Source organism: Mobula birostris, unplaced genomic scaffold (genome assembly GCF_030028105.1).
Source record: "Mobula birostris isolate sMobBir1 unplaced genomic scaffold, sMobBir1.hap1 scaffold_2384, whole genome shotgun sequence".
Classification (NCBI taxonomy): domain Eukaryota; kingdom Metazoa; phylum Chordata; class Chondrichthyes; order Myliobatiformes; family Myliobatidae; genus Mobula; species Mobula birostris.
Window position 1 is genome coordinate 36,824 of NW_027275433.1, and position 22,223 is coordinate 59,046.

At 59.8% G+C, this 22,223-nt stretch overlaps 1 protein-coding gene across 1 annotated transcript in view; it reads left to right on the top strand.

Moving 5' to 3' along the window:
- The window catches only part of LOC140192736 (pre-mRNA-processing factor 19), a gene marked incomplete at its 3' end in the record, with an annotated part of 36,903 nt that extends 22,439 nt beyond the window's left edge, over positions 1-14,464 (top strand). The window contains exons 4-9 of the mRNA XM_072250242.1: positions 1,036-1,177; positions 1,290-1,363; positions 3,282-3,344; positions 7,528-7,569; positions 10,729-10,803; positions 14,389-14,464. Of these exons, the coding sequence (XP_072106343.1) occupies positions 1,036-1,177; positions 1,290-1,363; positions 3,282-3,344; positions 7,528-7,569; positions 10,729-10,803; positions 14,389-14,464 (472 nt within the window). The remainder of the gene's footprint in view (positions 1-1,035; positions 1,178-1,289; positions 1,364-3,281; positions 3,345-7,527; positions 7,570-10,728; positions 10,804-14,388) is intronic.
- Positions 14,465-22,223: the final 7,759 nt, after the last annotated feature.

Below are 22,223 nucleotides of genomic sequence, written 5' to 3' on the forward strand. Positions count from 1 at the left end.
ACAGACCCCTGGGAGTGGGTTACAGGTTTGGGGTTTAACCTGGGGGGGAGGTGATGTTATATTGGAGATGACAGCCCCTGGGTGGGGGTTACAGGTCTGGGGTTTAATCCAGGGGTTCGGTGGGGGTGACGATGAATTGGAGATGACAGACCCCCGGGAGAGGGTTACAGGTCTGGGGTTTAATCCAGGGGGGGAGGTGATGTTATATTGGGGATGACAGACCCCCGGGTGGGGGTTACAGGTTTGGGGTTTAACCTGCGGGGGAGGTGATGTTATATTGGAGATGACAGCCCCTGGGTGGGGGTTACAGGTCTGGGGTTTAATCCAGCGGGGGAGGTGATGTTATATTGGAGATGACAGACCCCCGGGTGGGTGTTACAGGTCTGGGGTTTAACTCAGGGGTTCGGTGGGGGTGACGATGAATTGGAGATGACAGACCCCCGGGAGTGGGTTGCAGGTCTGGGGTTTAATCCAGGGGGGGAGGTGATGTTATATTGGAGATGACAGACCCCAGGGTGGGCGTTACAGGTCTGGGGTTTAACCCAGGGGTTCGGTGGGGGTGACGATGAATTGGAGATGACAGACCCCCGGGAGTGGGTTGCAGGTCTGGGGTTTAATCCAGCGGGGGAGGTGATGTTATATTGGAGATGACAGACCCCTGGGTGGGGGTTACAGGTCTGGGGTTTAACTCAGGGGTTCTGTGGGGGTGACGATGAATTGGAGATGACAGACCCCCGGGTGGGGGTTACAGGTTTGGGGTTTAATCCAGGGGTTCGGTGGGGGTGACGATGAATTGGAGATGACAGACCCCCGGGAGTGGGTTGCAGGTCTGGGGTTTAATCCAGGGGGGGAGGTGATGTTATATTGGAGATGACAGACCCCCGGGTGGGGGTTACAGGTCTGGGGTTTAACTCAGGGGTTCGGTGGGGGTGACGATGAATTGGAGATGACAGACCCCTGGGAGTGGGTTACACGGGCATGGCGTCTCTCTGTGCCGGACCTGACCCTGATCTGCCTTACCGCCCCGGCCCGCAGGACGCGGTGATGCTGCACAGCTTCACGCTGAGACAGCAGCTGCAGACGACCCGCCAGGAGCTCTCGCACGCCCTGTACCAGCACGACGCAGCCTGTCGAGTCATCGCCCGGCTCACCAAGGAGGTTACCGCCGCCCGGGAAGGTGGGTGTCGCGGGGCGGGGCGGAGGGATGGGGCCGGCGTGGGGGGGTCACCAGGGTGAGGGGTTGGGATGGTGACTGGTGTCCCGCTGACAACTGCGGTTTCTCTCCCCAGCTCTGGCCACGCTCAAGCCCCAGGCCGGCCTGACTGTGCCTCAGGCTGCACCTGTCGCCCCCGCCAGTGCGCCGGTGAGTACCTCGCCCTCCCGACCCTCCTTCCCCAGCACTATCCCCTCCTTCCCCAGCACTATCCCCTCCTTCCCCATCCCTGCCCTCCTTCCCCGTCCCTAACCCTCCTTCCCCATCCCGACCCTCCTTCCCCAGCACTATCCCCTCCTTCCCCATCCCTGCCCTCCTTCCCCATCGCTACCCTCCTTCCCCATCGCTGCCCTCCTTCCCCATCCCTGCCCTCCTTCCCCATCGCTACCTCCTCCTTCCCCATCCCGACCCTCCTTCCCCATCCTGACCCTCCTTCCCCATCCCTAACCCTCCTTCCCCAGCACTATCCCCTCCTTCCCCATCCCGACCCTCCTTCCCCATCCCGACCCTCCTTCCCCATCCTTGCCCTCCTTCCCCATCCCTGCCCTCCTTCCCCGTCCCTAACCCTCCTTCCCCGTCCCTAACCCTCCTTCCCCAGCACTATCCCCTCCTTCCCCATCCCTGCCCTCCTTCCCCATCGCTACCCTCCTTCCCCATCGCTGCCCTCCTTCCCCATCCCTGCCCTCCTTCCCCATCCCTGCCCTCCTTCCCCATCGCTACCTCCTCCTTCCCCATCCCGACCCTCCTTCCCCATCCCGACCCTCCTTCCCCATCCCGACCCTCCTTCCCCATCCCTAACCCTCCTTCCCCAGCACTATCCCCTCCTTCCCCAGCACTATCCCCTCCTTCCCCATCCTGACCCTCCTTCCCCATTCCTCTCCCTCCGTCCCCATCCTCACCCCCTCCTTCCCCATTCCTATCCCTCCTTCCCCATCCCTATCCCCTCCTTCCCCATCTCTCCTCCCCATCCCTATCCCTCCTTCCCCGTCTCTCCTTCCCCATCCCTAACCCTCCTTCCCCAGCACTATCCCCTCCTTCCCCAGCACTATCCCCTCCTTCCCCAGCACTATCCCCTCCTTCCCCAGCACTATCTCCTCCTTCCCCAGCACTATCTCCTCCTTCCCCAGCACTATCCCCTCCTTCCCCATCCCTAACCCTCCTTCCCCAGCACTATCCCCTCCTTCCCCAGCACTATCTCCTCCTTCCCCAGCACTATCCCCTCCTTCCCCATCCCTGCCCTCCTTCCCCATCGCTACCTCCTCCTCCCCCATCCCGACCCTCCTTCCCCATTCCTCTCCCTCCGTCCCCATCCTCACCCCCTCCTTCCCCATTCCTATCCTTCCTCATCCCTATCCCCTCCTTCCCCATCTCTCCTTCCCCATCTCTATCCCTCCTTCCCCATCCCTATCCCTCCTTCCCCATCCCCATTCCTCCTTCCCTATCCCTACCACTCCTTCCCCATCCCTACCCCTCCTTCCCCATCCCTACCCCTCCTTCCCCATCCCTACCCCCTCCTTCCCCATCCCTATCCCCTCCTTCCCCATCCCTATCCCCTCCTTCCCCATCCCTATCCCCTCCTTCCCCATCCCTATCCACTCCTCAACACTCCCCCAGGGGTCCTCGCAACCTCCGCTGGGAGAGTTCAAACTGTGTCTCTGTCTCTGTCTCTCTCCCTCATCCTTCCCCTTTTCCTCTCCCCCCTCTCTCCTCTTTCGCGCTCTCCCTCTCTCCTCTTTCGCGCTCTCTCTCTCTCCTCTTTCGCGCTCTCTCTCTCTCTCCCCCCCCCCGAGCGCCATCCGCCTGCCCATCTTGCGATGCCGTATCCCAGTGGGGACATGGGGCCCCGGGCTGTGTTGGTGCCTGCAGGTGGTGTTGGCTGCCGGGTTTTGATGAGGGTGCTGGCCGGGATCCACATTTCCGAACGTTGAAGCCTCTCGGAGCTGCTTTGTCACCGTGTGCCGCTCGCTGAAAGTTTGGGCTCAGCCACCCACCCCCCCGCCCCGTCGATCACGAACCCTGATTCTGTCCTCATCATGTTTCTCTGTCCTTGTTTCCGGCATCTGTGCAGGGAGCTGGGGAGCCCATGGACGTCAACGAGCAAGTGGCTATGACCCCAGAGATCATTCAGAAGGTGAGTGACCTCTCGATACTGTGTACTCCTGAACCCGGGAGTGTGTGATGGGACGGTGTGGAGGGAGATTCACTCTGTGTCTGACCCCGGGAGTGTGTGATGGGACAGTGCGGAGGGAGATTCACTCTGTGTCTGACTCCGGGAGTGTGGGATGGGACGGTGAGGAGAGAGCTTCACTCTGTGTCTGACCCCGGGAGTGTGTGATGGGACGGTGAGGAGAGAGCTTCACTCTGTGTCTGACCCCTTTTTTTTTTTTTTTTTTTTTTTTTTAACAAAATTCTTTATTACAAATGTCGGTGCTATACAATATTTACAAACCCAGTGAATAACACATTTACTACACTACAAACAGACAATACATGTTAAACCAATATATTGCCATCCTCGTCAATGATGGCATTTACACCCCGCGGAGCCCAACGGTCCCGGAACATCTCGACGGTCGCCGTGGACTGCGCGTATTCCTTTTCAATGTTCACCCGGGCTCGAACATACCCCCTAAACATAGCCAGGCAGTCCGCCCGGGGAGAACCTCCTGCCACCCTTTTCCAGGAGCCACGGATGGCAATTTTCGCCAGCCCCAGGAGCAAGTTGACAAGGACATCCTCATCCCTCTGTGCCCCCCTCCTTACTGGATGACCATATATGAATAGGGTGGGACTGAAATGCAACCAGAAGGCGAGAAGCAGCCCACGCAAATACGCGAAAAGGGGCTGCAGCCTCACACACTCCACGTACATATGGTACACGGTCTCCTCCAGCCCGCAGAAGTGACACGCGGCTGGGAGATCCGTGTACAAACTAAAGAACTTATTGCAGGGCACCGCTTTATGCAGCACCCTCCAGCCGAGATCCCCAAGGTGCATGGGAAGGACTCCCTTGTAGAGGGACTTCCACTGGGGACCCCCCTCACCTCCAGGTGGAAAGACCGACCGCCATGGCGTGTCGGGACGGTGGACAAATGCTAGGAAGTGGAGGGTGTGGAGCAGCAGCCCATAAAGGTACCTCCTGCCTGCATCCCTAAATGGGATTGTGGGTGTTGATGAAAGACGGCTCAAGTTGTGTGGATTCGTCTCTCGGGTAAGGCTGCGGGGCCTGGGCCCGACGAGCAGCTCAGCCCGAGTCGTTCCACACACCTGAGCCGCACTGACATCCGTTGAGACAGGGCAAGGGTCGGCCAGGACCCCGCCCTCTGCCAGAGGAGGGGATTCCCGGCCTGAGGCAACCATGTTCCAGACTCTCAGTAGGTCCTGATAGAAGCCGGGCAGCCTCTGCAAAGCAGCACGGCTGACGCCCGCCGGTGGTAGCTGCATATCTTCGGCAAGACAGCAGCCCCTCCGGAGGAAGAAAGTCGCCAACACGTGCCACCTGGGAGGGTGCTCGGCGTACAGGAATCTCTGCAGCGTCCTGAGGCGGAGAGCCGCCAGTCGTGTGCGTACACACACCAGCGACTGTCCGCCCTCTCCTTCTGGGAGACTCAGAACCGCTGCAGAGACCCAGTGCTTCCTGTTTCCCCAGAAGAAGTCCACTAGCTTCCTCTGCATTCTTGCGACAAAAGGGGCAGGGGGGGCCAAGGTGACCATCCGGTACCACAACATGGAGGCCACCAGCTGGTTTATGACCACCACCCTGCCTCGATAGGAAAGCACCCTGAGAAGGCCTGACCAGCGCCCTAGCCGGGCCATGACCTTTGTCTCCAGGTCCTGCCAGTTCGCCAGCCAGGTCTCCCCAGAAGGACTCAGGTAGACTCCCAGATAGAGAAGACGTCTGGTGCTCCACTCAAAAGCTCTCATCTCCTCCGGCAGGGAGTCCACCTGCCACTGGCCTACTAAGAGTCCGGAACATTTCGCCCAGTTGATCCTGGCGGAGGATGCCGCCGAGAAAACATCTTGGCACTCGCGCATCCTCCGCAGGTCACAGGGGTCTGTCATCATGAGGAGTACGTCATCGGCGTAGGCCGAGAGGACGACCCCCATGTCCGGTTCGCGCAGAACCAGACCTGTCAGCCTTCGCCGAAGAAGGCCGAGGAATGGCTCGACACAGATCGCATACAGTTGACCGGACATGGGGCACCCTTGACGCACTCCTCTTCGGGAGTGGATAGGTCCTGTCAATGATCCATTAATTTTAACTAGGCACTCTGCGGCAGAGTACAGGAGCCGAACTCGGGCCACAAAGTGTGGTCCGAGCCCAAAAGCCTGCAGGGTGCCCACCAGGAAACTGTGGTCCACCCGGTCAAAAGCCTTCTCCTGGTCAAGAGAAAGAAACGCTGCCGGGGTCCCAGTCTCCTGGAGTAGGTGGATCAGGTCCCGTACTAGGTGGACATTGTCCTGGATGGAGCGGCCCGGGACTGTATAAGATTGGTCAGGATGGACCACCTGTCCAATTACCGAACCCAGACGGTTGGCCATTGCCCGGGCGAAGATCTTGTAGTCCACGCACAAGAGGGAGACCGGCCGCCAGTTCTTTAGCAGGCGGAGGTCTCCCTTCTTGGGCAGTAGGACCACAACAGCTCTCCGCCATGAGAGGGGCATTTCTCCAGTGGCTAGGCTCTCCCCTAGGACAAGGCTGTAATCATCCCCCAGGACATCCCAAAAAGCCTGATAAAACTCAACACTCAGTCCATCCAAACCAGGGGACTTGCCCCTCCGGAGTTGCCGAAGGGCAGTGGACAGCTCCTCCCGAGTCAGGGGGGCATCCAGACGCACTGCGTCCTCTGGGCTGACCTTCGGCAAATCCTCCCAGACCTCATTACACGCCTCCGCATTTGACGGATCAGGCGAGAATAAGGACCGATAGAATGAACGGACCTCGTTGTTAATTCCATCAGGGTCCGTGATGGAGGAGCCATCGGCAGCCAGCAGCTCCACTAGCTGCTTTTGAACTCCCCGCCACCTTTCCAACGAGTAGAAGAAGGGTGAGCCACGGTCCAAATCCTGCAGCATTTGGATCCGTGACCTCACGTACGCACCTCGGGACTGCTGAAGCTGCAGGTTCCTTAGTGCGTCCTTCTTCTCCTGGTATTCCTGCCACAGCTGTTGGTCTCCAGCGGTCGGACCGAGGTGGGACTCCAGGTCAAGCAACGCTCTCTCAAGCCGCTCAACCTCAGGGAGTGTGTGATGGGACGGTACGGAGGGAGATTCACTCGGGAGTGTGTGACGGGACGGTGCGGAGGGAGATTCACTCTGTGTCTGACCCCGGGAGTGTGTGATGGGACGGTGGGGAGGGAGATTCACTCTGTGTCTGACCCCGGGAGTGTGTGATGGGACGGTGCGGAGGGAGATTCACTCTGTGTCTGACCCCGGGAGTGTGTGATGGGACGGTGCGGTGGGAGATTCACTCTGTGTCTGACCCCGGGAGTCTGTGATGGGACGGTGTGGAGGGAGATTCACTCTGTGTCTGACCCCGGGAGTGTGTGATGGGATGGTGCGGAGGGAGATTCACTCTGTGTCTGACCCCGGGAGTGTGTGATGGCACGGTGGGGAGGGAGATTCACTCTGTGTCTGACCCCGGGAGTGTGTGATGGGACGGTGCGGAGGGAGATTCACTCTGTGTGTCTGACCCCGGGAGTGTGTGATGGGACGGTGTGGAGGGAGCTTCACTCTGTGTCTGACCCCGGGAGTGTGTGATGGGACGGTGTGGAGGGAGATTCACTCTGTCTCTGACCCCGGGAGTGTGTGATGGGACGGTGCGGAGGGAGATTCACTCTGTGTCTGACCCCGGGAGTGTGTCATGGGACGGTGCGGAGGGAGATTCACTCTGTGTCTGACCCCGGGAGTGTGTGATGGGATGGTGCGGAGGGAGATTCACTCTGTGTCTGACCCCCGGGAGTGTGTGATGGGACGGTGTGGAGGGAGATTCACTCTGTGTCTGACCCCGGGAGTGTGTGACGGGACGGTGCGGAGGGAGATTCACTCTGTGTCTGACCCCGGGAGTGTGTGATGGGATGGCGCGGAGGGAGATTTAGTTTGACGATAGGGGTGAAGCTGTTGACAGAGACGGCGAGGAGCGAATGGGGGACGATATAGCGAGGGCCTTGGGATGGGAGGCGGTGATGTAAATGGGCTGTAGTGTAGCATCGGGAGGTGTTGACTGATGGTGAAGGGGCTTGGGGAATGAGGGGGTAACGGGGACATGAAAATCGTCCTTTGTATCTCACTTCATTCTCTCTGTCCCTCTGTAGCTTCAAGACAAGGCGACAGTCTTGACCACCGAACGCAAGAAGGTATGGCCAGGATCGTGGGATTCACCCTATCTGTGCCCCTCGTGGGTCTTACACACCTCTGTCAGGTCACCCCTGCGCTCCAGTCCCAACCTGCCCCACATCTGTCCGTAACTCAGGCTCTCGAGTCCCGGCGACATCCTCTCAGATCTCCCTCTGCGCTCTTCCCAGCTCGATGGCATCTTTCCCACAGCAGGACGACGCAGGCGGAACACAGGACCCCAAGTGTCATTATACACCAGTCATTGAAAGTGGGCATGCAGGTACAGCAGGCGGTGAAAAAGGCGAATGGTATGCTGGCATTCATAGCAAGAGGATTCGAGTACAGGAGCAGGGAGGTACTACTGCAGTTGTACAAGGCCTTGGTGAGACCACACCTGGAGTATTGTGTGCAGTTTTGGTCCCCTAATCTGAGGAAAGACATCCTTGCCATAGAGGGAGTACAAAGAAGGTTCACCAGATTGATTCCTGGGATGGCAGGACTTTCATATGGTGAAAGACTGGATAAACTGGGCTTATACTCATTGGAATTTAGAAGATTGAGGGGGGATCTTATTGAAACGTATAAAATCCTACAGGGATTGGACAGGCTAGATGCAGGAAGATTGTTCCCGATGTTGGGGAAGTCCAGAACGAGGGGTCACAGCTTGAGGATAAAGGGGAAGCCTTTTAGGACCGAGATGAGGAAAAACTTCTTCACACAGAGAGTGGTGAATCTGTGGAATTCTCTGCCACAGGAAACAGTTGAGGCCAGTTCATTGGCTATATTTAAGAGGGAGTTAGATACGGCCCTTGTGGCTAAAGGGATCAGGGGGTATGGAGGGAAGGCTGGTACAGGGTTCTGAGTTGGATGATCAGCCACGATCATAATAAATGGTGGTGCAGGCTCTGAATGGCCGAATGGCCTACTCCTGCACCTATTTTCTATGTTTCTGTAAGTGAGGCCTCACTGACATCTTGTACAACTGCGACGCGATCTCCTGTCTCCCGCACTCGGTGCCCTGACTGACGAAGGCTGGCGTGACAGACGCCTCCTCCTCCCCCAGCTGACCTGTATCGGCGATCCCAGTCCCTGTATCATGATGTCCCTCTGTTTCCCCACTCTGCACGGGGGCCCCGCCGTACGCTGTGAAGTCCTGCCCTGAGTTATCTACCGGGACTCCCTCACGGCCCCGTCTCCCTGTGACTTCCCTTTCAGGGAACCACGCCCCTGCCCCCCCCCCCCCCCGAGGTCCTTCTGTCCCCCATCGTTCACTGTGAAAGTATTTCTTCAACCAGACGCCCCCAAGACGCGGCGCCTCACGCCTATCCGAATTAAACTGCGTTTGCCCCACCCGGGCCCCGCTTGCCCGGACGATCGAAAAATACCAGGGCCCGGGGCAGTGACTGGCGCGATGCCGTTACGGCGGCGGGGTTGGGGGGGGGCGGTCGTCGGCGTTCTGAGTTGGATCCCGCAGTCCCCTGGGAGGAATTTGTACGCGCTCTCCCCGTGACCGCGTGGGTTTCCTCCAGGTGCCTCGGTCCCGCGACGTACCGGTCGGTCATTGTAAATCGTCCCGCGATTGGGGTGGGATCAAACTGGGGGTTGCCCGCTGTGTCGTGCCGGACCGATTAAATTAGTTATCAGGATAGCCAGCGAATCTAATCCCCTCTGCTGAACAATGTCCATGTCCTCGTGTTTCCTCACATCTATCTAAACATCTCTAATGTTTCTGCCTCTCCCACTGCCCCAGGCAGCGCGTTTTCAGCGACCCGCCATTCTCTGTGTGGGGGGGGGGGGAGAAAAAACACACACTTGCCCCTCACATCGGCTTTGAACCTACCCCCTCTCACCTTAAATGCCTGCCCTCTGGTATTAGACATTTCAGCCCTTGTGGGGTGAGGGGGGGGGGAGATATTGTCCGCCTATCTGTGTCTCTCGTAATCTTATAAACCTCCGTCGGATCACCAGAGGAAACAACCCAGGTTTGTCCAGCCTCTGGCGAGAGCGCGCGCCCTCCAAACCGGGCCGCCTCGCGGGGACCTCTTCTGCCCCCCCCTCTCCGAAGCCTCAACGTCCTTCCTGTAGTGGGGCGACCGGAACTGTCTGTAATACCCCAGGTGCAGCCGAGCTGCAGTTCTATACACCTGAGACGTGACTTCCGGGCGCCGGCCTGAATTGAACTGTGTCTGCCGCTCCTCGGCCCATTCGCCAGGCTGAGCGGCACCCCTCTGTAAGTCCTGGTCACCGTCTTCGCTGTGTTCGAAACCAAAAGGGACGCGCCAACTCCTGTACTCGGTTCCCTGGCTGATGAAGGCCAGCGTGCCCTGCTGCCCTGCCTTCTCTACTTGATTCGGGGAGCCTGCACGCCCACGCCTGGATCCATCTGTCCTTCGACCACTCCCCCAGGGCTAATCCCCTCCCCCCCCTTCCTTCTCGCCTCCCCACTTCCTCCGGCAGCTCGTTCCATAGACGGACCGCCCGTATCCCTCTAAACCTTTCCTATCCGTGTCCCTGTCCGAGTGTCGTCAATGTACCTGCCCCGACCACTTCCTCTGGCAGCTCGTTCCACAGAGGGACCACCCGTATCCCTCTAAACCTTTCCTACCCGTGTCCCTGTCCGAGTATCATTAACGTACCTGCCTCGACCACTTCCCCTGGCAGCTCATTCCACAGATGGACCACCCTCTGGGTGAAAAAGGTTCCCCTTTTAAATCTCTTTACCCCCTCTCACCTGTGCCCTCTGGTTCTTGACTCCCCGATCCTGGGGGAAAAGTCTGCGCACATTCACCCTATCTGTGCCCCCTGGTGGTTTAACACGCCCCTGTAAGGTCACCCTGACCCTCCAGGGAATAAAATCCCAACCTGCCCGACCTCTCTCCTTAACCCAGTCCCGGCGACACCCTCGTCAATCTCCCTCTGCGCTCGACGGCGTCTTTCCCACAGCAGGGCGACCAAAGCCGAACGCGGTGCTGCAAACGCGACCTCCCGTCGTCTGCTGTGCCCGGCGCCCAGACTGAAAGAGGCCGGCGTCCCTTCACCGCCCCGTCTGCCTGTCGTCAGGTGTTGTACCTGCACCCCTGGGTCTCCTTCCTGCTCAGGCGGACGCGGGTGGGAGGCGAGAGGGTGGTGGGCTGCGGGTGTCCCTCCCGGGGCTGACTCGGGTGTTTGCTCGCCGGCAGAGAGGGAAGACCGTCCCCGAAGAGCTCGTCAGGCCTGAGGACCTCAGCAAATATCGGCAGGTGGCTTCTCATGTGGTGAGTGACTGGAGGGAGGGAGGATTTGAATCGACTTCATCTCTTACATCCTTCGCGTACGTGAGCGGTAAAAAAATCTTTACGTCACGTCTGCGTCTGAATGTGCAATGTGCAATTTAGATTAGATTATGAGGACACGCAGTCCACCTTTATTGTCATTTCATAATGCATGGATTAAGGAATGGTACAATGTTCCTCCAGTGTGATATCACAGAAGCACAGGACAGACCGAGACTGAAAAGCTAACAAAACCACATAATTGTAACATATAGTTACAACAGTGCAACAATACCATAACTTGATGAAGAACAGACCATGGGCACACTAAACGAGAGGAATTCTGCAGATGCTGGAAATTCAAGCAACACGCATCAAAGTTGCTGGTGAACGCAGCAGGCCAGGCAGCATCTCTAGGAAGAGGTACAGTTGACGTTTCAGGCCGAGACCCTTCGTCAGGACTAACTGAAGGAAGAGTTAGTAAGAGATTTGAAAACAAAAGAGATTTTCAAATCTCTCACTAACTCTTCCTTCAGTTAGTCCTGACGAAGGGTCTCAACCTGAAACGTCGGCTGTACCTCTTCCTAGAGATGCTGCCTGGCCTGCTGCGTTCACCAGCAACTTTGATGGGCACAGTAAAAATGGTTCAAAGTCTCTCGAAAGTCCCAACATCTCATGCAGACGGGAGAAGGAAGAAAACTCTCCCTGCCACGCCCGACCACAGTCCGACTCTGAATCGTTGGAAGACTTCGGGCTCCGGTCAGCCCTCGGACACCGAGTACCCAGCACCATCTCCGCCCAATGTTTCGACCTCAGCCCCAGTCGCCAGCAGCAGGCAAAGCCGGGGATTTTGGGGCCTTCTCTCCGGAAGATTCCCGATCGTGCAGTAGCAGCGGCAGTGAACGGGGCACTTCAGAAGTTTCTCCAGATGTTCCTCTGTGCTTCTCACGTCCATCTCCAATTTATCGTAATTTAGAGTAATTTGTAAGAAATAGTATGTTGCATCTGGTCAATCTTGCTGTACGCTTCCGAAACATGGACTGTAACACGGGAACTCCAAAACAAAACTTGTTCGTCCGTCATCGACGTCCACGAGGACCTCGACGCCATTTGACGATGTCGAGACGAGCGCGTGGTTTGGATTTAAGTGAGGGAGAGTTGCGCAGCGTCAGCCTCACTCTCTCTTCCCAATTCCCATCCGGATCCGGCGGCAAGACAAGGGTCGAGACGGCTGGAGGTGGGACCAGGCGCGGTGGGTGACCAGGACGTCTTCTGTGTCTCGTCCTGCTCTACGCGTCCCACGACGCCTGCAGGGACCGCCTTCCTGACCGTTGGACCTGCCATAGGTCTCGTCCGCTCAATCCGCTGGAGTCTGTCTTCACATGTTGGGATAGACAACTCCCTATCTCACCGAGGGTTTGAGACCCGCCGGCTACCCTCACCTGGCTTAGCCGGCTTGTCGAAGCCCGGGGCGTGGCCGCTGCCGCGTGCAAACAGCCACGGGGAGCCGCAGGTGTGAGCTGAGTGCCAGGTGGGGACCAAAGGTGGACAAACCGCCTTGAGAAGGACGCGACATGTTCCCCACCAGAGGTGCTACCCCTCCCTGACACCCCATACACCCTAAAAAAAAACAGAAATGTTTCACGAACCCCGTGACGGGTTGAAGAACCAGCAGAGATGGAAAACAGTTTAGAGTCCAGCATTGCTATTAACTAATAATATTTATTATTATTAGTTAATGGCAGTATTGTTTATATGCAATACAGTAGTATAAATGTAAATAAATCAAACAGGTTAGCAATGATTATATATGTAAGTAAGTATATCTGTAAATGTGGAAGTATATGTATGAAAAACAAGCTTCTTAAAGTCTAGGGGTAAAAAGATTCAGTCTTACGATGATGAGTGAAGTTCAGTTCGGTTCGTGGTATTTAGTTGAGTAGTGATGGAGAGAGAGGGAGAGATTTGAATCTTCAGGTGAGCTGATGCCGTTGATCTTCTCGTTGTCCTTTGAAATCCTTTAAAAGTCACCGACTGTGACTTTAACCAGGGGGACCGGTTTTCTGTGGTGGAGCTGTCCCCCAGGCAAGGGTGGACACATGGACAACTCCCCCACCAGTCAACCCCTTTTCCTTTCCACTACAAGAGCGACTGATCGATCCTCCAAGACCCACTTTTCCTGCAGGCACAGCAATGCTCATTCAGTGTCCAAACATGTGTCTGAGGTCTATCATCTGACCTATTTTATCTTCCCGTGCTGAGCAGCAACTGTCACTCAAATAACTCCTCCTTCCTCTCCCTGTGAAAGAAATGCAAGCAGGCAAAAGTCCTTCAGGAAGTATCAACAACCTGCTGAAAACCATAACATCAATTGCCTATTTAATAACGCCCCCGGTCACCACAGCAACTTAGGAGCTGCTCGGTGTTCTCCCCACTTCAGCAGAAATCCAAAAGTTAACTCGTTCCTCAAAGTGGCAGTCCAACAGTTAGTCTCCGTCTCTCTCTCTCTCTCTCTCTTTTCAAAGCAAGATATCGGTGGTAAGTAACACTCTCTCTTCTCAAAAGCACAGTTAATAGGGGTAAACGAGCACAGTTCATAGGGGTAATTCAGGGTCCCGTCACAGTGATTTCTTAGAAGAATGAGGCATTACTCCAACGTGCCCAGACAGAAAGATCCTTAATGAGAACGTTAAACGAGAGGAAACTTAAATTCCTGGGCCATGTCATCAGACAGGGAGAAACAGAATGCCTTGTATTTACAAGGCCGTATGCCTGGGAAATGCGGAAGAGGAAGGCAAAGAATGAGATATATGGACACTGTGAAAGAACTAACAGATCTAGGTGCGCGAGATACCACTGACGCTGCGTGGGATCGTTCGAGGTGGAGACCCGTGATCGCCCAAGCGTGTAACGCGCAAGGCGCACGAAGAATAAATAGTACGTACAACAGGACCGTCAATATCGCATAGAAATACAATTGTACCAGTGCGAGTTAATCAGTCTGATGAGCCTGGTGGAAGAAGCTGCCCCGGAGCCTGTTGGTCCTGGCTTTTATGCTGCGGTACCGTTTCCCGGATGGCAGCAGCTGGAACAGGTTGTGTTTGGGGTGACTCAGGTCCCCAATGATCCTTCGGGCCCGTTTTACACACCTATCTCTGTAAATGTCTCGAATAGTGGGAAGTTCACATCTACAGATGTGCTGGGCTGTCCGCACCACTCTCTGCAGGTTCCTGCGATTAAGGGAAGTACAGTTCCCATACCAGGCAGTGATGCAGCCAGTCAGGATGCTCTCAGTTGTGCCCCCGTAGAAAGTTCATAGGATTTGGGGGGCCCATACCAAACTTCAAACCGTGTGAGGTGAAAGACACGTAGTTGTGTGTGTTTCTTTTCCACCGCTCAGGTCCTCGGTGATGAGTGTACCGAGGAACTTGAGGAGAGGGAGAGGGTGGTGAGGAGAAGGGCGGAGTTGGGGGGGGTGTGTAGAGAGCGGGGCGAGGATAAGGGAGGAGGGGAGAGGGGTTGTGTCGCTGGATCTGTGCCCCTGCCTGTTCTCACCGCCTCCCCTCTCCCCTCTCTCGTGGCCCCCAGGGTCTGCACAGCGCCAGTGTCCCAGGAATCCTGGCCTTGGACCTGTGTCCTACTGACACCGGCAAGGTGTTGACAGGTGAGAAAAGCAGCATTCACCCCGTCTCTCCATCCCTCCCTCCAACCCTCCATCCCTCCCTCTGTCTCTCCATCCCTCCCTCCCTCCATCCAGCCCTCCATCCCTTCATCCAACCCTCCCTCCCTCCCTCCCTCCCCTCCATCCCTTCATCCCTCCCCTCCATCCCTTCATCCCTCCCTCCCCTCCCTCCCGCCCCTCCATCCCTTCATCCCTCCCTCCCTCCATCCCTCCCTCCATCCCTCAGCCCTCCCTCCCTCCATCAGCCCTCCCTCCCTCCATCCCTCCCTCCCCCATTCCCACCATCCCTCCCTCATTCCCCTCCATCTCTCATCCCTCCCTCCATCTCTTATCCCTCCCTCCGTCTCTCATCCCTCTATCCCTCCCTCCATCTCTCATCCCTCCCCTCCATCCCTCCTTCCCTCCCTCATCCCTCCCTCCCACCATCCAACCCTCCATTCCACCCTCCCTCCCTCCACCCAACCCTCCATCCCTCCCTCCCTCCATCCCTCCCTCCCTCCATCATCCCTCCCTCCCTCCATCATCCCTCCCTCCCTCCATCATCCCTCCCTCCCTCTCTCATCCCTCCCTCCCTCATCCCTCCATCCCTCCCTCATCCCTCCCTCCATCCCTCCCTCATCCCGCCATCCCTCATCCCTCCATCCCTCATCCCTCCATCCTCCACTCCCTCCATCCTCCACTCCCTCATCCCTTCCTCCCTCCAACTCTTCATCCCTCCATCCCTCCATCCCTCCCTCACTCCCTACCTCCCTCCATCCCTCCATCCCTCCATCCCTCCCTCCCTCCCTCCTCCCCCTCCCTCATCCCTCCCTCATCCCCCTCCCTCATCCCTCCCTCCTCCCACCCCCTCATCCCTCCTCCCTCCTCCCTCATCCCTCCCTCCTCCCTCATCCCTCCCTCATCCCTCCCTCATCCCTCCCTCATCCCTCCCTCCCTTCCCCTCCCTCATCCCTCCCTCCCTCCCCCTCCCTCATCCCTCCCTCCCCCTCCCTCATCCCTCCCTCCATCCCCCTCCCTCATCCCTCCCTCCACCCCCCTCCCTCATCCCTCCCTCCTCCCACCCCCCTCATCCCTCCCTCCACCCCCCTCCCTCCCTCCACCCCCCTCCCTCATCCCTCCCTTCTCCCACCCCCCTCATCCCTCCCCCCTCCCCCCTCATCCCTCCCTCCTCCCTCCCTCCTCCCTCATCCCTCCCTCCTCCCTCATCCCTCCCTCATCCCTCCCCCATACGTCCCTCATCCCTCCCTCCCACCCCCTCCCTCATCCCTCCCTCCTCCCACCCCCCTCATCCCTCCCTCCACCCCCTCCCTCATCCCTCCCTCCCCCCTCCCCCTCATCCCTCCCCCCTCCCCCTCATCCCTCCCTCCTCCCTCATCCATCCCTCCTCCCTCATCCCTCCCTCCTCCCTCATCCCTCCCTCATCCCTCCCTCCCACCTCCTCCCTCATCCCTCCCTCCATCCCCTCCCTCATCCCTCCCTCCATCCCCTCCCTCATCCCTCCCTCCATCCCCCGCATCCCTCCCTCCTCCCTCATCCCTCCCTCCTCCCTCCTCCCTCCCTCCTCCCTCATCCCTCCCTCCCTCCATCCCTCCCTCATCCCTCTATCCCTCCAATCAACTCTCCATCCCTCCCTCCCTCCCTCCCTCCATCTCTCACCATCCCCTCCCACTTTTTCCTTCTCTCCCTCTCTCCCTTCCTCCATCCTTTTCTCCATCCCACCCCCTCTGTCCGTCCGCTCTGTTTCTCAATTCATCCAGCTGTGGCTCCCTCCCTCTCTCTTTCCCTCCATGCATCCCTCCCTACATCTCTCCTCCATCTTTCTTCCCCTCTTTCCCTCCCTCCCTCTCTCTTTCCCTCCCTCCCCCTCTCTTTCCCTCCCTCCCCCTCTCTTTCCCTCCCTCCCCCTCTCTTTCCCTCCATCACTCTCTCCCTTCCTCCAACTGTCCTGTCCCCCTCCACCTCTCCATTCCTCCTTTCCCTCTCTTCCTCCGTCCAACCCTCTCTCTCGCTCTCTCTCTCTCCCTCCCTCTCCTCTCTCAATCCCACTTTCCCTCTGTCACTCCCATCCTCCCTCCAGCCCTCCCTTCCACCTTACCTCCTTGCGCCCCTCATTCGCCCTGCTCATTTCCTCTCGTCCCTCCCTAACTGATTGGCCCCCTCCCCTGCCCACGTTCCCCAATCTCCCTCCCCTTTCCACTCTTCCTCCCCTGCCCGTTCCCCAATCCCCTTCCCCTTTCCCCTCTTCCTCCCCTGCCCACGTTCCCCAATCCCCCTCCCCTTTCCACTCTTCCTCCCCTGCCCGTTCCCCAGTCCCCCTCCCCTTTCCCCTCTTCCTCCCCTGCCCACTTTCTCCAATCCCCTCCCCTTGCCCCTCTTCCTCCCCTGCCCACTTTCTCCAATCCCCTCCCCTTGCCCATCTTCCTCCCCTGCCCACCTCCCCAATCCCCCTCCCCTTTCCCCCTCTTCCTCCGCTGCCCATTCCCCAATCCCCTCCCCTTGCCCCTCTTCCTCCCCTGCCCACTTTCTCCAATCCCCTCCCCTTGCCCCTCTTCCTCCCCTGCCCACCTCCCCAATCCCCCTCCCCTTTCCCCTCTTCCTCCCCTGCCCGTTCCCCAAACCCCTCTCCTTTCCTCTCTTCCTCCCCTGTCCGTTCGCCAATCCCCCTCCCCTTTCCCCTCTTCCTCCCCTGTCCGTTCCCCAATCCCCCTCCCCTTTCCCCTCTTCCTCCCCTGCCCGTTCCCCAATCCCCCTCCCCTTTCCCCTCTTCCTCCCCTGCCTGTTCCCCAATCCCCCTCCCCTTTCCCCTCTTCCTCCCCCGCCTGTTCCCCAATCCCCCTCCCCTTTCCCCTCTTCCTCCCCTGCCTGTTCCCCAATCCCCCTCCCCTTTCCCCTCTTCCTCCCCTGCCCACCTCCCCAATCCCCCTCCCCTTTCCCCTCTTCCTCCCCTGCCCACCTCCCCAATCCCCCTCCCCTTTCCCCTCTTCCTCCCCTGCCCACTTTCCCCAATCCCCCTCCCCTACCCCTCTTCCTCCCCTGCCCGTTCCCCAATCCCCCTCCCCTTTCCCCTCTTCCTCCCCTGCCCACTTTCCCCAATCCCCCTCCCCTTTCCCCTCTTCCTCCCCTGCGCACTTTCCCCAATCCCCCTCCCCTTTCCCCTCTTCCTCACCTGCCCACCTCCCCAATCCCCCTCCCCTTTCCACTCTTCCTCCCCTGCCCACTTTCCCCAATCCCCCTCCCCTTTCCCCTCTTCCTCCCCTGCCCACCACCCCAATCCTCCTCCCCTTTCCCCTCTTCCTCCCCTGCCCGTTCCCCAATCCCCCTCCCCTTTCCCCTCTTCCTCCCCTGCCCACGTTCCCCAATCCCCCTCCCCTTTCCTCTCTTCCTCCCCCGCCTGTTCCCCAATCCCCCTCCCCTTTCCCCTCTTCCTCCCCTGCCTGTTCCCCAATCCCCCTCCCCTTTCCCCTCTTCCTCCCCTGCCCACCTCCCCAATCCCCCTCCCCTTTCCCCTCTTCCTCCCCTGCCCACCTCCCCAATCCCCCTCCCCTTTCCCCTCTTCCTCCCCTGCCCACTTTCCCCAATCCCCCTCCCCTACCCCTCTTCCTCCCCTGCCCGTTCCCCAATCCCCCTCCCCTTTCCCCTCTTCCTCCCCTGCCCACTTTCCCCAATCCCCCTCCCCTTTCCCCTCTTCCTCCCCTGCGCACTTTCCCCAATCCCCCTCCCCTTTCCCCTCTTCCTCACCTGCCCACCTCCCCAATCCCCCTCCCCTTTCCACTCTTCCTCCCCTGCCCACTTTCCCCAATCCCCCTCCCCTTTCCCCTCTTCCTCCCCTGCCCACCACCCCAATCCTCCTCCCCTTTCCCCTCTTCCTCCCCTGCCCGTTCCCCAATCCCCCTCCCCTTTCCCCTCTTCCTCCCCTGCCCACGTTCCCCAATCCCCCTCCCCTTTCCCCTCTTCCTCCCCTGCCCACTTTCCCCAATCCCCTCCCCTTTCCCCTCTTCCTCCCCTGCCCGTTCCCCAATCCCCCTTCCCTTTCCCCTCTTCCTCCCCTGCCCACTTTCCCCAATCCCCCTCCCCTTTCCCCTCTTCCTCCCCTGCACACTTTCCCCAATCCCCCTCCCCTTTCCCCTCTTCCTCCCCTGTCCACCTCCCCAATCCCCCTCCCCTTTCCCCTCTTCCTCCCCTGCCCACTTTCCCCAATCCCCCTCCCCTTTCCCCTCTTCCTCCCCTGCACACTTTCCCCAATCCCCTCCCCTTTCCCCTCTTCCTCACCTGCCCACCTCCCCAATCCCCCTCCCCTTTTCACTCTTCCTCCCCTGCCCACTTTCCCCAATCCCCCTCCCCTTTCCCCTCTTCCTCCCCTGCCCACCACCCCAATCCCCCTCCCCTTTCCCCTCTTCCTCCCCTGCCCACCTCCCCAATCCCCCTCCCCTTTCCCCTCTTCCTCCCCTGCACACTTTCCCCAATCCCCCTCCCCTTTCCCCTCTTCCTCCCCTGCACACTTTCCCCAATCCCCCTCCCCTTTCCCCTCTTCCTCCCCTGCCCACCACCCCAATCCTCCTCCCCTTTCCCCTCTTCCTCCCCTGCCCGTTCCCCAATCCCCCTCCCCTTTCCCCTCTTCCTCCCCTGCCCACGTTCCCCAATCCCCCTCCCCTTTCCCCTCTTCCTCCCCTGCCCGTTCCCCAATCCCCCTCCCCTTTCCCCTCTTCCTCCCCTGCCCACTTTCCCCAATCCCCCTCCCCTTTCCCCTCTTCCTCCCCTGCACACTTTCCCCAATCCCCCTCCCCTTTCCCCTCTTCCTCCCCTGTCCACCTCCCCAATCCCCCTCCCCTTTCCCCTCTTCCTCCCCTGCCCACCCCCCAATCCCCCTCCCCTTTCCCCTCTTCCTCCCCTGCCCCCCTCCCCTTTCCCCTCTTCCTCCCCTGCCCACTTCCCCCAATCCTCCTCTCCTTTCCCCTCTTCCTCCCCTGCCCACCACCCCAATCCCCCTCCCCTTTCCCCTCTTCCTCCCCTGCCCGTTCCCCAATCCCCCTCCCCTTTCCCCTCTTCCTCCCCTGCCCACTTTCCCCAACCCCCTCCCCTTTCCCCTCTTCCTCCCCTGCCCGTTCCCCAATCCCCCTCCCCTTTCCCCTCTTCCTCCCCTGCTCACTTTCCCCAATCCCCCTCCCCTTTCCCCTCTTCCTCCCCTGCCCACGTTCCCCAATCCCCCTCCCCTTTCCCCTCTTCCTCCCCTGCCCGTTCCCCAATCCCCCTCCCCTTTCCCCTCTTCCTCCCCTGCTCACTTTCCCCAATCCCCCTCCCCTTTCCCCTCTTCCTCCCCTGCCCACGTTCCCCAATCCCCCTCCCCTTTCCCCTCTTCCTCCCCTGCCTGTTCCCCAATCCCCCTCCCCTTTCCCCTCTTCCTCCCCTGCTCACTTTCCCCAATCCCCCTCCCCTTTCCCCTCTTCCTCCCCTGCCCACCTCCCCAATCCCCCTCCCCTTTCCCCTCTTCCTCCCCTGCCCGTTCCCCAATCCCCCTCCCCTTTCCCCTCTTCCTCCCCTGCTCACTTTCCCCAATCCCCCTCCCTTTCCCCTCTTCCTCCCCTGCACACTTTCCCCAATCCCCCTCCCCTTTCCCCTCTTCCTCCCCTGTCCACCTCCCCAATCCCCCTCCCCTTTCCCCTCTTCCTCCCCTGCCCACCGCCCCATTCCCCCTCCCCTTTCCCTCTTCCTCCCCGCCCACCGCCCCAATCCGCTTCCCCTTTCCCCTCTTCCTCCCCTGCCCCCCTCCCCTTTCCCCTCTTCCTCCCCTGCCCACTTCCCCAATCCCCCTCCCCTTTCCCCTCTTCCTCCCCTGCCCACCACCCCAATCCCCCTCCCCTTTCCCCTCTTCCTCCCCTGCCCGTTCCCCAATCCCCCTCCCCTTTCCCCTCTTCCTCCCCTGCCCACTTTCCCCAATCCCCCTCCCCTTTCCCCTCTTCCTCCCCTGCCCACCTCCCCAACCCCCTCCCCTTTCCCCTCTTCCTCCCCTGCCCGTTCCCCAATCCCCCTCCCCTTTCCCCTCTTCCTCCCCTGCTCACTTTCCCCAATCCCCCTCCCCTTCCCCTCTTCCTCCCCTGCCCACGTTCCCCAATCCCCCTCCCCTTTCCCCTCTTCCTCCCCTGCCCGTTCCCCAATCCCCCTCCCCTTTCCCCTCTTCCTCCCCTGCTCACTTTCCCCAATCCCCCTCCCCTTTCCCCTCTTCCTCCCCTGTCCACCTCCCCAATCCCCCTCCCCTTTCCCCTCTTCCTCCCCTGCCCACCGCCCCAATCCACCTCCCCTTTCCCCTCTTCCTCCCTGCCCACCGCCCCAATCCCCCTCCCCTTTCCCCTCTTCCTCCCCTGCCCCCCTCCCCTTTCCCCTCTTCCTCCCCTGCCCACTTCCCCCAATCCCCCTCCCCTTTCCCCTCTTCCTCCCCTGCCCACCACCCCAATCCCCCTCCCCTTTCCCCTCTTCCTCCCCTGCCCGTTCCCCAATCTCCCTCCCCTTTCCCCTCTTCCTCCCCTGCCCACTTTCCCCAATCCCCCTCCCCTTTCCCCTCTTCCTCCCCTGCCCACCTCCCCAATCCCCCTCCCCTTTCCCCTCTTCCTCCCCTGCCCGTTCCCCAATCCCCCTCCCCTTTCCCCTCTTCCTCCCCTGCCCACTTTCCCCAATCCCCCTACTCTTTCCCCTCTTCCTCCCCTGCGCACCACCCCAATCCCCCTCCCCTATCCCCTCTTCCTCCCCTGCCTGTTCCCCAATCCCCCTCCCCTTTCCCCTCTTCCTCCCCTGCCCGTTCCCCAATCCCCCTCCCCTTTCCCCTCTTCCTCCCCTGCCCCCCTCCCCTTTCCCCTCTTCCTCCCCTGCCCACTTCCCCAATCCCCCTCCCCTTTCCCCTCTTCCTCCCCTGCCCGTTCCCCAATCCCCCTCCCCTTTCCCCTCTTCCTCCCCTGCCCCCTCCCCTTTCCCCTCTTCCTCCCCTGCCCACTTCCCCCAATCCCCCTCCCCTTTCCCCTCTTCCTCCCCTGCCCACCTCCCCAATCCCCCTCCCCTTTCCCCTCTTCCTCCTCTGCCCACCACCCCAATCCCCCCTCCCCTTTCCCCTCTTCCTCCCCTGCCCGTTCCCCAATCCCCCTCCCCTTTCCCCTCTTCCTCCCCTGCCCACTTTCCCCAATCCCCCTCCCCTTTCCCCTCTTCCTCCCCTGCCCCCCTCCCCTTTCCCCTCTTCCTCCCCTGCCCACTTCCCCCAATCCCCCTCCCCTTTCCCCTCTTCCTCCCCTGCCCACCACCCCAATCCCCCTCCCCTTTCCCCTCTTCCTCCCCTGCCCGTTCCCCAATCTCCCTCCCCTTTCCCCTCTTCCTCCCCTGCCCACTTTCCCCAATCCCCCTCCCTTTTCCCCCTCTTCCTCCCCTGCCCACCTCCCCAATCCCCCTCCCCTTTCCCCTCTTCCTCCCTGCCCGTTCCCCAATCCCCCTCCCCTTTCCCCTCTTCCTCCCCTGCCCACTTTCCCCAATCCCCCTACTCTTTCCCCTCTTCCTCCCCTGCGCGCCACCCCAATCCCCCTCCCCTATCCCCTCTTCCTCCCCTGCCTGTTCCCCAATCCCCCTCCCCTTTCCCCTCTTCCTCCCCTGCCCGTTCCCCAATCCCCCTCTCCTTTCCCCTCTTCCTCCCCTGCCCCCCTCCCCTTTCCCCTCTTCCTCCCCTGCCCACTTCCCCAATCCCCCTCCCCTTTCCCCTCTTCCTCCC